Source organism: Parambassis ranga, chromosome 14 (genome assembly GCF_900634625.1).
Source record: "Parambassis ranga chromosome 14, fParRan2.1, whole genome shotgun sequence".
Lineage (NCBI taxonomy): Eukaryota > Metazoa > Chordata > Actinopteri > Ambassidae > Parambassis > Parambassis ranga.
The window spans coordinates 11,703,316-11,719,910 of record NC_041034.1 but is presented as its reverse complement, the minus strand read 5'-3'; the positions used below and the strand labels follow the sequence as shown (position 1 = coordinate 11,719,910).

Here is a 16,595-nt window from a genome sequence, read left to right as displayed (position 1 = left end):
TTTTATAAGGTTTTTTCTTTCTTTTGTTTCCTTTTCAGCATTTTGGTCATAGTTTTCCTTTTTTTTGATTTAGACATAATTGTTTGTAATAATAATTAATAAGTACACTGGATTAAAAATATACAAAAATTGGCCTTCAGCCAATAAGAACAACAATAAGTGAGGGTTTAACATAAACTGCAAAAAAACACTGACACATTAAACAATTCAAATGCACTTTAACACCATGACCTCCCCCCCTGTTATCTCTTAACATCTCTTTACAGTTATACAACAGTCAATAAGTTACTATGTGATGTGATGACAATTCAATCAGCCACAGTTGTACATCCTCAGGCAGTCATGCTTTGTTAAAAGTTATCGGACCGAACTAATTATAAAAACGTTAACAAAAACATATTTCTCTGCTGTTTTGTATTGTTGGTATATGGTCATTTGTATATCTGTTGTGCTTTGTGTGTTTTGTTGCTACAATCTGAGACTTTCTGCCTGCTTCGTGTCCTGGTGATTAGTTATGAGGAATGTGTGCACTTGTGTAAGAAATCAGCATGAGATGTCAGGCTGAATGAAGTTGCAGGTGCACCAAAGCAAAACAATAAACTCTCCATTTTTTCAGCTGTGAGACTGTTCAGGCTGAGATTTTTCCTCCGCTAGGGCTGTGTTGTAGTTAAATCATTGAAAAAACAGAGGTTTTTGACAAAATATGAAGAAAAAGTAACAAGTTGTAAAAGAATGTCTATCATGGATTCCACTAGAAGGTGTGTGACAGAGGTTATATGGAAACAGCCACATTTTGAAATTAGCTTTTATGTTTTACAAATACATCATCACAGAAAGGAGGAATTGATTTGATTTTTACACTCTGGGATTAAATGACTAACTGAAGATGTAGACACACAAAATAAATCATGTAATGCGATCCGAAAGGTAGCCAGGTGCTTATTCATGTGCTGCTTTGTATGTTAGTGTGAGCATTAAGAAATCTGCTTTGGCATGTAAAGTCAACCAGAAAAGCAATGGGATTACTTTGTGTCACCTATTCAGAGCTTTGTGTGGTATTGGTTTGAACACAAAAATGTGCACTACTTGGCAAACTTGAGGGAGAAGCTGATGTCAAACTGTGCTAGTATACATCAGTGGTTACTGAATGAGCAGCCATTAGAGGAAAGCAAAGCAAACAGAAAATTGATTTTATTAAATGGTCATATGTTACTGTTATGCATAACCAAGCTGGCATTTTCAACTCTATTTTAGGACAGGAATACATGAACAGTTGCTGTGTATCATTCAAAATCATAGTTCAGTGTTTCTCAGTTGTTTTTTTCCCCCAATGTTCCACGTTCAAACGTAGATAATGGAACAGCAATTATCACTATTTGTGCCTTCTTTTATTCATTTGTGCTACCACTGTTGGCCCCTTTTTTCCCATGAGGTGTGGTTGAAAAGATTTGGCTTTGTTTGAATTTGAGTGGGTGTTTTTACTTTTAGGATTCTTAGAAATTCATATAATTTGTGCCACTTGCAGTGTTCCATTGTTGTCTTGAGAGTTTGTTGTGAGTATGATAAAGGTGTGATTGGTCACATGGCTTTTGTATCCCTGAGCTCTCAGTCCTTGTCATTTTGGAGCTACAGCTTGGATTGCAGTAAGGTTAAAACACAGTTTTAATTATTGTATTAGTGACACATAGGTTTGCCAGCAACTAAAGCTAAAAAAAATGGCTCTCATGGAACCAAATACTCCAAGTGATTTTTCTTATAATTCACTTACAGGCTAATCAGGAATTGATAGTCAGAATGTGCCATTTACATTTCTTTTAGATCCTTGGTTATCTGAATCTAATGCTCAATGTGCGTTTGAACTTTAAACTTGTTAAACACAGACTATGGGGACAAAAAGGTTTATCTTACAATTTATTACACTAGTAAAGCCTCAGTGGTATCATGTTGTCAACAGTGACACATGCATCCACTCACCTTTTTCCCCTTTGGTCTGTCAATAGTTGTCTAACAAACCCAAGAAGGCACATAATACTTTGAACTTCTGTCACGGGAGAAATATAGAAAGGTTTTGTCCGGTCCAAAAGTCTGAGTACAGTCCCAAGAACTGTTTTATTATTTATCCAAAGGTTATCTTTTTTATTTTTTTAATTTCAGTACATTTAAGCCATCTTTTTACCACAGTGACACGTGTTGTGTTGACACTGAGACTTTGGCCCATGAGAGCAAGAAAGGAAAAGCATCCACTCACATCATGACAACATGTCATAATGATGAATGCTCTAATAATTCTGTTTTATTTTCTATTTATTTTCCTCACAAGTACAACTGACCCTTTCACCTTTTGAACACTTTTAATGGATAAAAATGCATTTATTTATACACCAAATTGCCCATAAATTCAATAAAAATCAGAATCAGAATCAATAAATCAGAATCAATTCAATAAAAATCAGAATCAGAATCAGAGGTGTAAAAACACCTCACTGCACAAAATAGACTTTACATACATATGTGTTCAAGACCCATCTGTATGTCATATAGGGGATTTTAAATGAATCTCTAGTCTGTCTACTCTAAAACAATTATCACTGTTATCCAAGTATATGTACATAGGAAGAACATGTCTCTTTGGTCTGCACAGAAGTACAATCCTGTCCTTAGATTTTTGTGAGTTTGCATGTAAAAGAATGTCAGATAAGAAAAATAGCAACCCATGTCTGTACCTTGTTGTTTTTCTTTTAATTGTAAAGGTACATCAGTCATAGAGAGAAAAAAAAACAAAAGTACGTGTTGGAAAAAGTGGGAATATTAAAAAGACAGATTTGTTAACACAGTCCATCTTTCTGCAACCTACTGCACATGTATGGAAGGTGTGACAGAACATGTCTCACATGATTCTGTCAGCTTTTCTCCTTCCTGCTATCTGCATTTGGTAGCAGCAGCTCCTCCAGCAGGTGACAAAAAGAACTTTCTTTTCCATGGTTTATTTAACTGCATCTGGTGATAAATAGGGCGGCGCTAACATAAAAAAAGAAACAAAAATGTTATCTTAGGTGCTTTGATTTAGCAATCTATCTAACTAAAATATTCTAACTCTAAAATATTAAGATAATATATTAGAGAGAAAAAGAACAACTTTCCTCTGAGCAGCATACAACAAAGAATGAAATGGTGAGGCTATTTAACATAAATCCCAAACATGCAGCTCCTGGAAATGCAGTACAGTGAGAAAGAGGACAGGGAGGAAGTGGCACAAACTAGGGGGAGAAACAAGGAGAGGAGAGGTGCTCTGTGCATCATGGGAGGTCTCCCAGCAGCCTAGGGCTTCAGTCGCATAACTAAAGAATGGTTCAGGGTCACCTGCGCCAGCCCCAACTACAAACCATATCCAAAGGAAATGTCTGGAAACTCTAAACATCTCTGCCAATAAAGCCCTCTGTGTGTAATTTAATACCATCCTTGTAAGTGATTGATTTTGATTTTCTTGGCAGCTTTTTAGATCAGTCAAACTTAGTAGTCTGTTACACAATCTCTTTTTCTCAGTATGTGTGTATAGTTTGTTTTTTTAGGTGGAGATGTTGTGATTGATTGTTTTGGAGCAAAGTTTCTGGGTGGATATACAGCACTGCAACATTATCAGGAACAGCCCATGATAACAGCCAGCGTTAAGATTTACTGCCTCTGGCTGCATCCCTTCACTAGAGTGCCGCACGTACTGACACAGTGCCAGAGTCCTGTCTGCTTCTAAACTGTGTCTGTCTCATGCCAGTGTTGTGGGGCATTGGCCTTATCAAACACTCTTGTCCCTCTTTTTGTTTTTGTCCCTAGTTGCCCCATTTAACTCCACGCTGTCCCCTTATTTGTTTGAATAAAACAAATATCCTCAAAGGAACCCACTTGGTTTCATAGCGGCTCTAGTCATTGCTGTGAAACTTGTTCACATCATGACTTATTTAATGATTAAGCACTACTTTTGTTTTAGTTGAATTACATATAATCACATACTTACATTAGGCAAGATCAATACTAGTAATTAATCTTCTTTCACCTTTTCAGATATCTGTCAAAAATCAGTCAGTGTTAAGATGATAGTGACAGCAGTTATTCTTCTGTGTGCTGTCTCTCCAATGAAGCTGTCTTCATTGTGTCAAACAGTAAGTGAAATGCAGCCCACACATCAAGCAAAACACACAGACATTGGCACTGGCATCACTGTTTCCTCCAAATTACAGATTAGACTTCCAGGCCTCGTGTAAGATAAAGTGCCTTCTTGTTTTCACTCTTTCATTCACTGGGCCGTTCCACCCAAGTGTTGATTAACAAAATGCAAACACATTCCCTGTTCGTTGAGTAGTTCGGAATACACAATCACAGCTATCACTTCCACTGACCTGTAGAATGGGTGTGTTGACGGAATTGAGTCTTTTGACTGCATCAGTAAATCGAACATATACGTTACCCTTCTGTATATAGTATTTGCTTATTTTATTGATTCTTTCTATGCTTAAAGTATGTTTATTTCCTTTATCTTAGTTTAGTTGCGTACTCTAGTCATGTGAAGGGAATTTCATTGCTCAGTGTAACCTTTGCTGTGCATATGACAATAAACCTCATGAATATACATAATTTAACATTTACCATGATTTGTTTTATGGTGTTAAAACATTAGTGCCCCATGTACACGCTGTCCTTTACCCTTCTTTGTGTTCATAGTAAAAGCAGCTGAAAAATGTCACAGACTGCAGTGGTATTTTAGACATTTATTTTTTATTCAGTCTGAGTGGAAATAAAAGTTTATATTTTTGAATACAAAAATACCACCAATACATTTACAAACCCCACCACAAAGCTCTTTTATCCATTTTTTATCAAGTTAAATAGACCTTTCTGCATCCCTGATGTATCCCACCACCTGGACACTGAGATGCAGGCATGGAAAACATGCCTGCATGCCTACTATGCTGTGACACAGCATAGTAGCTGTGGATGCAAGTTTGTGGGGGCTTTTACAAGACATACAGCATCTACCATGTAGGTGAAAAATGAGGGTGTTGGCTGTCATGTAGACAGTGTTTTTTTTTTACTTGTCGTCAGGAGCAGGGAGTTTTTCCAATGTGGGCTCCATGCCCCAGATTTCACGAGCGTACTGGGCGATGGTGCGATCACTTGAGAATTTGCCACATCCAGCAATGTTGTAGATCACCTTCTTGGTCCATTCCTTGGGGTTCTGATGAAAGAATGAAGTGATTGATTAGTGGGAAATATGATCAGTTAGATTGTTATCTCAGAGCATCCTTCTATTCACAGTAATACTTATATGTATGTAGGCATTAATTGAATTCACAGGATGAACACATAAAAGACATTTATTACCCATTTCTTTTTATTGCACATACCTTGTAAAGAGCATTGACCTTCTCCTGGCACTTAATGTAGTCTTCATAGTCAGCAAAGACTTTAAACCTAAGCAAAAAAAGGCAGTTAAAAATGGTACAGTATGTGTATAAGTGTACAAGTTGTTGTTTTTTATGTTTTTGTTTTTCCACCAGCATGCAGATTCTCATTTGTATGTGTGTATGCATGTCTCTGCCTGAGGCGGCTAATGTTAGATGTGTCTCTACCTGTCATGATGCATCAGCATGTTGACAATTTCCTTAAACAGGTCAGGCTGCTTTGGGCTAAAGAAGCCTCCAGCAATCTGGTCAATAGCCTGTTTCAGTCCTGGCAGGCGATTGTAGTACTCTTCAGCATTGTATCTAAGCAAGAGCAAAAATAAATAATAAACAAAAAAAAAGATTCACAGGCTCCATTGTGGTTGAGACTGGCCCATCCAAAGGGCAGTAGTAGTAGTAGTAGTCATGAAGCACAGAAAGAGCAGCAGGCCACACCTTTTTGGTGTAGAAAATCTTAGCTTGTGTGGACAAAACACTTGTGTCCGTGAGCACCAACAGGCAAGAAAGCGATCATTACCCAAACCTGTACAGGACTGCAGAGCTGCTGGATTGTCAGGAGGCATAGAGCTCACTGCATTGATGTTAAAAAGGCTTGACAGTTGGCCTATCTTGGAGGTATTTCCCCAAATGGATCTGATAACTGGTAAAATACTGAGTCTGTATATGTAAGGATATTGCACACTGTAGAGGCATACATAGAAAGACAAGGATGGACTTTTTTATCTGTTTCTGCTCCCTTGTGTTTCCCCCTGTGGGATTATGTCAAGGTCAAAGTATTTTTCAGCTTGTAGGAAAATATTCCAGGACTTACAGCTGTAAAACCTGTGTAGTGAAAAGCTTTGGCAAAATATATTTGAGGTAGCGAGGGATCAGGATTCATTCTTTACCCTTTCATGTCAAGTGCATCAACATCTTCCACCCTCATTCCAAAGATGAAGAGGTTTCCTTCACCAGCCTCCTCGGCCATCTCAACGTTGGCTCCATCCATGGTACCAATGGTCAGGGCGCCATTCAACATGAACTTCATGTTGCCAGTGCCAGAAGCCTCAGTGCCAGCTGTGGAAATCTGCTCTGACAGGTCGGCTGCAGGAATGGCTGGAAGGGGACAAAAATATATTTTTAAAAAAATAGGAATTTTTATATTGTTGTGTTTTAGGTTGCGTGGTGATTTACCTTTCTCTGCCAGTGTGACTCTGTAGTTTTCCAAAAAGATGACTTTCAGGCGGTCTCCAACCACAGGATCATTGTTGATCACCTCACCAATAGCTGTGATCAGACGGATGATCATTTTGGCAGTGTGGTATCCGGGAGCAGCCTACAACAAAGCTGTAGTTAGAGACATGACTTTTAATACATTTAACCTCTACACATTCCACATAAATACAAACCTTTCCTCCAATCATGACAGTTCTTGGAGTCCACTGCTTGTTGGGCTCCTTCTTGATGCCTGGCAGAGATATCAGGAGATTATAGTACTTGAGGTTTGCAGCTAAATCCTGCTCAGGCTCTGACACAATCTCTAAGATCTAAAATTACACAGCATTTGAATTTGATTTTTTTTTTTTTTTAAAGTGTCTGAGGTAGAGGCTTTTAAATGTGTACTTACGGTTGTAATAGGTGATGATGTGCAAGCAGTTGAGCAGCTGTCTCTTATATTCATGGATTCTCTTGACTTGAATGTCAAACATGGAGTTAGGGTTGATCTTCACCTTGTAGTGCTCCTCCAAGTGCACAGCAAACTTCATTTTGTTTTCCTGCATTATCAATGCATTTTATTATTCACTCATATAGTTATTTTGTGTGTAGAGATACCATAGAGAAACCAGCCTACATTCAGAAACAAGAGAAAAAGATGATATGTCTCGAAACTGATTACTAGCTGTCAGGCTAATGTATTCATTTTAAGTGCTTGTAGATTACTAAGAGATCAAAGGGTAGTAAGAGAGTGTTCTGATTGTGTTATAGAGGTGAGAGATGTCCAGGTGGATCCTGGGAGTGGCAGGGAAGCCTGTTGCTAGTATCTGGTATTTGTAGAAAGAGAACCCAAACAAATGGAAAGGAAAAATGAAATGACATGGAAATATTTTACTAGTTTCACTTTGACCTGAGTGTTTCAGAACATTAGTTTTGTTCTTCTTTTGTAGAATAAATGTGTGTGACTGATTTTAAATTCACTGGTATAATTCAGAATTCATTGTTCCACCAATGATGGTAGGTCATCCTGACTCAGACGTAACAAAACAGGCCAAACCATGTCACTACTACCACCATGCTTCACAGACAAGATAGGTTTATATATAGGAATGCAGGGTCATTCATTTTCTGTATGTAATGCCTCTCATTTAAACCAAATAATTTTATTCTAGGCTCATCTATTCACTATTTCTTTCTTTTCCCAGCAGCGCTCTGGTTCGTACACATGAGCTTTAGCAAACTGCAGTTGGGCAAACTGCAGTTTGCAAATGTTAAATGAGGTCTCAGTGTGCTTCTGGAGGTGGATTCAGGAATGTTAACACTAGCCAATGTGAGAGAGGCCTTTAGCTGGTTAGAGGTTTCCCTGGGTTTTATGTGACCTTGTGGACTATTACACGTGTTGTTTTTGGAATGATATTTGTTGGTGCACCACTTCTGGTCAAGGTGACAATGGACTTGAAATTCTTCCATTTGTACACAAGGGATTTGTGGAGTCCAGACTCTTAAGAGATGCCTAAAGAGTTCCAGCTGTATGAGCAGCAACAGTTGTTTTTCTGAGGTCCTTCTAGATCCCCTTTGATCGTACCGTGATACCTTTTCTCAGACACGTATTGTTAATATCACTGTGACAGATGGCATTGTTGAAGTAAAACTGGGCACTCTCTGACACCTTACATTGATTGAAAACCCCCTTTAAACAGATAGACTTTTAAGAAGCATTGTAGAGTTTAGGTCTAAATAAATCAGTTGTTCACACTGCACTCTCACATTAATCTGCGGGCATATAATTTCAATGTTTACATGCAAAACAGTCACATCATCACTATTGTATCTACTTTTCCGAATAGTAACGTGGCCGACTCATTCCAACCTCGGAGGTAAATACAACACAGCATAAGGCCCATGAGGATGAGCCCACTCATTCTCCTGCAGTCTGACAGCCAAACAGTGTTAATCTCTGTCCTATGGTTACAGTACTATATGCATGGCACTGCATTGTGGAAGCCCTAAGGACTACAGCCTTCCAAGCTTGGGGAGGACTCCGGAAAATGACTTTTTCCCTAGAGTTGAGTTGTAACCCTGATAAAATGTTGTGGCTGTAGTAAACACTGTTAGAAGCTTTGACTTTGATCTTAGAGGAGCAAACTGCTCCATAGCTTTGCTGTTTAAACAGAACAATCTGTCTTTAATCTCTAACAGGCCCCATTGCTTAATGCAAAATATCTGTCACTTCTCCGCTAGGCTTTGAGCTGTTTAGCAGTGGCTGGTTTTCATATCAGTCATAATAATCAACAGTTATGCAGTATATTTACATTTATGTGCATATCCCCCTTGAGCACGATAGCAAAAAAAAAAATTACCTGTTTCACTTTGGCAACATCACGAATGAAGGCATCATCATTCACAAAGTCACGAAGAGCCTTGAGCTGGTCAAGGTCGCGAATAAATTCCTCCCCAATTTTCTAAAGAGCAAAAATATAAATAATTAAAATACAATACAATAAAAAAACAGTAAAATTAATGATGAGAGAAAGTGAATGAGAGGTATTAAATAATTCCCTGTAAAGGAGAAGTGAAATATTGGCTTTGGTGTTTGTGTGTTTGAAAGGCAGCTGACCTCAGCAATGACCTCAGCCAGCCCGGGGTTGCACATAACCAGCCAGCGGCGAGGAGTAATGCCGTTGGTCTTGTTTTGGAACTTATGTGGCTCCATTTCATAGAAGTCCTTGAAACTGCAAGCAGAGGGAAGCATCACACAGATCAGGATACACAGAAAAGAGTAGCAGCTTATGGAATGACTAATGATGAAGATACATGAATCAGACATGCATTTTGGTATTAATTATGATTTACTGCTATTCTAGTCACATTAGTGTTTTATTTTAGGGACATACACTGTAGCTTTGAGGATGTCAGAGTGTATCTGGGCCACGCCGTTGACTGCATGAGAGCCCACAATGCACAAATGGGCCATGTTGATCCTCTTCTGTCCGCCTTCCTCAATGAGGGACATACGGCGGAGACGGTCATTATCGCCGGGATACTTGGCAGCAACTTTCTGTAAAAAAAAACACAACAGGTCAAAATTAATGCTAAATTATGTTTTACAAATCCAACACACCAAAGGTGAACACAGCTTTTTTGAAGTAATGCTAAACTACTAGCAGCAGGACAGTTTTCTTCAGTACATAAGTCAGTCAGTGTATTAGGAGTGTCTTTATGAGCTAGAGCTCTAAATCTGCCCACCACTTCATGTCACTAATATTTCTCATTCCATTCAGCAGGAACGTGGGTGTCCAGTCCTGACAGATGTTGCAATTAACAGCCAATAAGCACCATTTTGTTCTTTGACTTGTACATTGCAGCATTTAGGTTCTCATGCCAAATTTGTAGTCATTAGTTGCATTTTAAAAGGTTTTTTGGTTGTCTTTTTTCCACAATGGCAATCTGAAAACATCTATTCACAGTCAGTCAAATTTTCAAATTTAACATGCTGTGCTTTGTTTGTTGCTTTCTGACCTTCAGGGGGTTTCAGTTTTACATTGTTACTAAATTTTAGTCTTTTAATCGTTTAATCCTTACCAACAACCCTTAACTTGTATTTGTTCTTATGCAGGCAAATACAGAGAGAAATCCCAGCACTACAACACGTTGCCAATATGTGCTTGTGTGCTATATATAGCAAGGAGCAGCCAAAAGAACCCACACATCATAAATTATAACATGCTGCAGTGTGCAGCTCTAACCTCCAGGTGGCGACGGTTGATCTCGTAGACTATTTCCAGGTGACGGGGCAGTAGATGAGCAAACAGGTCCACAGGCCAGCGCTCCAGAGCTTCAGGGAGGACAGTGTGGTTGGTGTAGGCACAGGTACGCACACAGATGTCCCAAGCCTAATCATCAGCATGATTAACAGAAACAGTTTGCAGTGAACAGAACAATACACAGCTGTACTTATATCCTTTATTGACCCAGGCAGAGAGACACTTCCGAGATTTTAAAAAGGGAAATGAGATTTACATCAATCGCTTATTATTGTAAAGCTGTAAACATTTTGGTCTTTCTTACCTTATCCCAGCTAAGCTTCTCTTCATCAAGCAAAACCCTCATCAACTCAGGAATAGCCATTGCAGGGTGAGTGTCATTGAGCTGGATGGCAACCTTTGAATGCAGAAAAGGAAATGTCATAAAGTGCTTGGTAGATATTATTCACTTCAACTATTCTTCTAAGGTAAAATAAAACCCACCTACAGGCTGTTCAACACGCTGACAGAGGCAATTAAATGAAGACCCAGAGAGAACATCATGGGGAAATCTTTTTATATTTGACAGAAACTATTTTGTTGAGTTTTTCACGTCACCTTGTCAGGCAGCTTGCTGAAATCTGTGCGAGCGATCTCCCTGGAGCCAAACTTAGAGACCTTGAAACGACGGATGATGTCTTGCAGGGTGGCAGACACCACAAAGTATTCCTGCTTCAGACGGAGCTCCTTTCCTTCAAAGAACTGAGGGTAAAGACACATATTTGTCTCTTTCTGTTCTGCAGGCAAATGTGAATATTTTAACACAGCCTTTTACATGTCACTGAATTCATGGACAACTGAAATCTGTAAATGAATTACACATTCAGGGGTAAGTATATATATATATATATATATAGCATTTCAGCACGCACTTGTAACATAGTTGTTCTAAATATCACACAAGTCTCACACCTGTGTGAATGTAGTTTCTTTGAACAACTGTATGTCATTATGTAAGCTGTCAGTGTTTTATTTATATCTGTTGTTGTCTCCATCTGTTGTTGTCAACCATGGCCAGAGACATCATTATGTCAAAGTGTTGATGCAGTGTTTGTTGTCTGTCCAACTGTCCTGGTTTTGTATACTGATATCTTAGGAATCCCCATATTATTATCAAATGTAGTGCAAAAGCTTGCTTGGACTGAAGGATGGACTGATTAGAATTTGTTTACCAAGATCACAGTGATGTGCTGATTTTATTGTTGTGAGCATGATTGAAAAGAAAAGAAGTCATATTGGGTCATATTGGAAATAATCATTAGCAGACCTTTATATTTTTAATTTCCAGAACCTCTGTGGATGGAATTGTATTGTTAGTAGAAACACAGAGCTAGACTAAAGCTGACTAAACTATGAGGTCCACCATAGTCTCTGCACTCACGTGCACTGACATAAATTAACAGACTTGGCTTGAGTTATAGCTCAAGCTAGATGGTTATCTTCTAAATCCTCCTCCTTGAGCCTTCAGGGAGTCAGCACATGTTGGTCAGGTCTTATGTCAGATTTAAAAAAGACAGCCTCAGAGGAAGCTGAAAGAGCACACATTGACTCCAGCTCAACACAAAGAACATTAGTTGGAGTCCAATTTATGGAAATCCATCTCCCTGCTCAGCTAAGATTAGCCCTATCCACCCATACAGGAGCCATACTGTCCACAGCTGCTTTACCTCTGACATCATCATAGTGGCTTTATCAATGCACCTCTAGTGGATTAAAAAGGTAACATAGTACCATACTTACGTTATCATTGGGATAGAGCACACGAGAGATGTTCTCAGCCAGATTTCTGTCCAGAACAGCCTGAATGTAACCACCGACATTGACTGTAAGGGTATAATAATATTTTAGTTTAATTTTAATTTAACAGCTGTTAAAATGTGACCTCCACCAGACACATACAGTCTTTAAGGTTAAACTCGCAGGGTGCCTTTGCAGACCACAGCCTCATGGTGTTGACAACGTTATTTCTGTAGCCTGGAACAGGGGTATCGTATGGAAGAGCCAATACTACCTGTCAATACAGTCACAGACATTTGAAATATATGCATCAAATTAAATCAGAAAGCATCTTAATTTATCAGAAATAAGGATTTTTTTTACCTGAGTGTCAACCCATTTGACACCATCAGGGTGATGCTCAGTCCTGCCGTAAAAGTGCACTGGGCGCATGTACTCGGGACGTGCTTTCTCCCAGGGGTTGCCATAGCGCAGCCAATCATCAGCCTCTTCAACCTGGATAATGAGATACGTTTACATTGAGGCAGACAAACAAACTCGATAGGCGAGTGGCTTCTGAGCCCAGCCAGACAAAGAAAATGACAAAGAGCATCAGGTCATGATAATGAGAAAGGAAACTCGTGCAGCAGCAGATATAAAGTAAAAGGAAGAAGGAAACACTAGTACCTATTCTCACTTACTGGAACAAGAATATGTTTTTCTTAAGATACAGCTAAAAGTGATTTTATTTTCCCTAACCTGCCAGCCGTTGACAATTTTCTGGTTGAAGATGCCAAATTCATAGCGAATGCCATAACCATAGGCAGCCAGACCGAGTGAAGCCATGGAGTCCAGGAAACAGGCTGTAAACAGCACATAGGCAGTAGATGAAAAAAGACCAGCTTGGAAATAAAATCAGCTAACAGGTTTAAAATAAATGTATTAAATATTAAGGTGAAAAGATGCTCACCAGCAAGACGACCCAGGCCACCATTACCCAAACCAGCATCTTCCTCCATGTCTTCCAACTCCTCCATGTCCAGACCCAACTGTAGAAGACAAATGACACAATATGAATGAACCAGCCAGCAAAATTGTTTGCCATTTTAAACTTATTCATAGTTCTAAGTTGAGGTGTCATATTGTTGTACTCCTTTTTAACAAACCAGTTCATCAAATTTGCAGGTCATACCACACAGAGCTATGTGCAGTTCACTGTGTAGTTCCTTTAAACTGTGGTCCTAATCAGTTGTTTCAATGTTTGTCACTTCAAAAGCAAATGCACTGCTTCTGCTCATGCACCTTTCTAAAAAGAAGGCTGTGCCTTTCCTTCTGGTACCACAGATTATCAGAGAAAAACTAGGCAGGAGAACACAGGAGTTAAGCTGTACATGTTTGAACCATGTGGGGCAGTGCTAATCCCCTTATGATGTCACAAGGGGCTACAAAGCAATGAGCCTGTCTTCCTTGAGAAAGGACTGTAGCAGGCTTGTGTGTACATACTTGACACACTCATGTGACATAGTGCATGTAAGACGTGTTGGTTGGAGTCAGATTTGTTACAGTGGTTGTGAAAAAACCGTGAAGTAGCTTGTTGCATATGGCAGAAGTCAGACTTGTAATGTGTAATGCTGTGAAAGAGTTCAATACCATGGGACTTGAACCTTTTTTAAATTACACTTTTTGAAGTAACTCTCAACAATCAGTCTGTCGTTCGTAAAATTAGGCTTCATTGTCTTACCTGATACATAGCTTCATCACAGGCATTCTCTAGTGCGAGGTTCACCATGGTGTTTTGGAGAGTGCGACCCATGTAGAACTCAAGGGAGATGTAGTAGACACGCTACAGTTTAGAAAGAACAGAAATAATGTACGTCAAAATGAGCAAACAGCTGTGTAACCTATAAAGAGGTATTGCACCATCAGGACTACAGAAATGTCCCGAAGGCAGCATGATGACACTGGTTTGGCATTGTAACCAAAAACCTGTGAAAGCATATGCCAAATGTCACAATAACACCACCCTTAACTGTCAAAGAAATCTTAAGGCACTGTGATATAACTTCATGGTTGGGGGTGCATAGAAATGTGCCACCTGAGCCTGTGTTTAGCCTTTGCCATTTAGTGTTTTTTTTCCTTCTCTAACATGGAAGGGCAGACACAGGCTGAGGAGGAAAGGCAGAGGAGAGGGGTATTACATAACACCAACATTTTGGTCCAGGCAAAAATAGCTCCTGTAGAGGTCGCTATAAAGGTCAGCTTGAGCCTGATACCCTTTCATTGTGGAGTTCAAGTCGGGAGCAATAGGAGAAGTGATTCAGATGGATGTGTAAAATAATAATGAATACAACTGACAGCAGTATCACTGAGTAGCTAACAGGATCTATTGAATTATATATGACTGTATGTTCCCAATCTTATCTGTCCTTGTTTCATCTCATTATGATGATTGTCACACTTTTTCCAAGAGTGCATTATCAGTATGGAAAAAATCAATCTTGTTTTTGTAACAGTGACTTTGCACTGCTCAGTCTTGGCACAATCTATGGACTGAGCTTCATTGTCTCTGCTTTCTATTAAGACCTATAAGCAATCACCTTTGACCTTTTAGTCTTGAGCGCTAGAAGGAGGTGTCCGGGGGTCTGATTTAAAAATATCTGAATAAACTGAAGTAAATGTCTCCCTCCTGAGAGTTAGTTACACAACTCTAACCATGCAAATTGTTCAGAGAAATATACTTCCGTTGTTAAGAAAAGAACAATTATCTCTTTTATTCTTTAGGGTTATTATTATGATCTTTCAAGGAGCATTTTTTTTCCAGATGGTAGCAAATGGGAATGAAGCTTTTACTCTGCTTCCTCCTGAACCCTCCATCATAATTACACATGGTTTTGTGTGACATTTTCAAGCAGTAATGTAGTGCGGTTTGCAATTTTGCTCCTTTACTCTGGTGACGCAGCTTTCCCATTGTTCTTCTAAGATTTTCTCTGTAGCTGCTGCCTAATGACGCCGCGGTTGCAGAGACACAGCTCCAATGTAGCTGCTGTTACATGAACTCGATTGCCCTGCGAGGCATGTGCTCATTTGACACAAGTAAGAGCAGTGTGCTTTATGGTCAGACAGGAAGGGACCAGAAGGTCATGGGGAGGTTTAGTGTTTCAACAAAGTATAAGCATGGCATCATACCAGCAGAGTGCTAAGAACCCCCAGTGAAGTTTAAATGTCATGACTTTGCATTGCACTCACATCATGCTGCTGCAAGTACAGTTGAAAACTTGAATGCCTTGTCTGAAGAAGTAATCTTACCATTTACACTGATGTGAAAATAGCTCTGTATTCTTAGTTTGAGCACAAAAACAAATATAGTAAAACAAAACAAGTACAAATATATTACTTATTACATTGTCATAAATGATGATGAAAGGGTAAGATAAATTAAAGAGGTTCAGACCAATAGCAGAAGGAGACTCATTTCGTTATTACTAATCTTTGAGTTTTTAGGATCTGAACGAAGATTTGAAAAAACATTTTTTTATATAAAGCACTGTAGGATCCAAAGTTATGCTACAGAATGACCACAATGCCACAGACCTCCCTAACCATCGGGAAGTTGTTAAAATAATCAATAAACAATATGGATGTAAGGTTCCTCTTTATTTTAGAATACCTAGTTAGTTTTATTTTTGCATATCGTCGGGCTGTGATGCTCTTTTAACCACAACTTACTTTGGGATCTTTCTCATAGTAGTGCTGCTGGGTTCTGATCCATCTGCCAACCAAATGGTCCCGCACTGTGTGGGCAAGAGCAAAGTAGTAATCCCTTCTAGTGGCCACATTTCTGTCCTTGACCAGCGTGAAGTGGAGATGTCTGTTGAAGTTCTGCTTCAGTTCCGCAATGTTTTCAGCGCCGGCGAGGCCTCGCACTGAAATCTGTTTCTTCCTATCATGGTCAGACAAGGGCTTAGACATGGTGGCAGCAGCTCAAGCAGGCTCGCTCTGTCTCTGGAAGAATGTAAACAGTAGAACAGTGGGTACACACCACTAGGCACAGACACACAGCAAGAGAGGCGCCCACAGCACGGGCTCATGTTCCAGCTTTTTAAAAGACACAACTATGAATATTAAGCAGAGGGTGGAGCAGATTGTATGCATTAGGTAAAGGGTGGTGCTGAAGATGGAGGATGTAACTTTTCTAATATGTCAGTCATGAATAACTGAAGTGCCTATTTGGCATCTATTATGTATGTCTGGTAGCACAACACAGCATTTTAGGAGATGATAACATATCATAGTAAATGTGACAAATCTTCCAGCTTAGACATATGAGTGAAAATGATTTCACCCACGTTGCATTGAAAGAATATTTTTTACATTAGTATTCTCTGGCTTGCAGTGTAATTCACTGTTTTATCAAATTTGCATGTGACAT

At 39.3% G+C, this 16,595-nt stretch overlaps 1 protein-coding gene across 1 annotated transcript; it reads right to left on the bottom strand.

Annotated features, from left to right (window-relative positions):
- Positions 1-5,012: 5,012 nt before the first annotated feature.
- On the bottom strand, positions 5,013-16,135 carry pygma (phosphorylase, glycogen, muscle A). The gene is made up of 20 exons (XM_028421258.1): positions 15,893-16,135; positions 13,908-14,009; positions 13,137-13,215; positions 12,926-13,029; positions 12,551-12,682; positions 12,350-12,461; positions 12,191-12,273; positions 11,009-11,152; positions 10,716-10,808; positions 10,394-10,540; positions 9,542-9,705; positions 9,265-9,379; positions 9,008-9,109; positions 7,060-7,207; positions 6,842-6,900; positions 6,627-6,768; positions 6,341-6,548; positions 5,622-5,756; positions 5,397-5,463; positions 5,013-5,227 (listed from the first exon to the last, which is right to left on the bottom strand). Exons 1-20 carry the CDS (start codon positions 16,133-16,135, stop codon positions 5,081-5,083), a joined length of 2,526 nt encoding a protein of 841 aa, XP_028277059.1. The 3' UTR covers positions 5,013-5,080.
- Positions 16,136-16,595: the final 460 nt, after the last annotated feature.

Excerpts from the sequence above, each read along its gene's own strand:
- pygma (XM_028421258.1), bottom strand. The coding sequence starts at position 16,135 with ATGTCTAAGCCCTTGTCTGACCATGATAGGAAGAAACAGATTTCAGTG. Across the intron at positions 14,010-15,892 it reads ACTATGAGAAAGATCCCAAA|CGTGTCTACTACATCTCCCT; the intron begins GTAAGTTGTGGT and ends TCTAAACTGTAG. Across the intron at positions 7,208-9,007 it reads ATGTTGCCAAAGTGAAACAG|GAAAACAAAATGAAGTTTGC; the intron begins GTAATTTTTTTT and ends TTGATAATGCAG.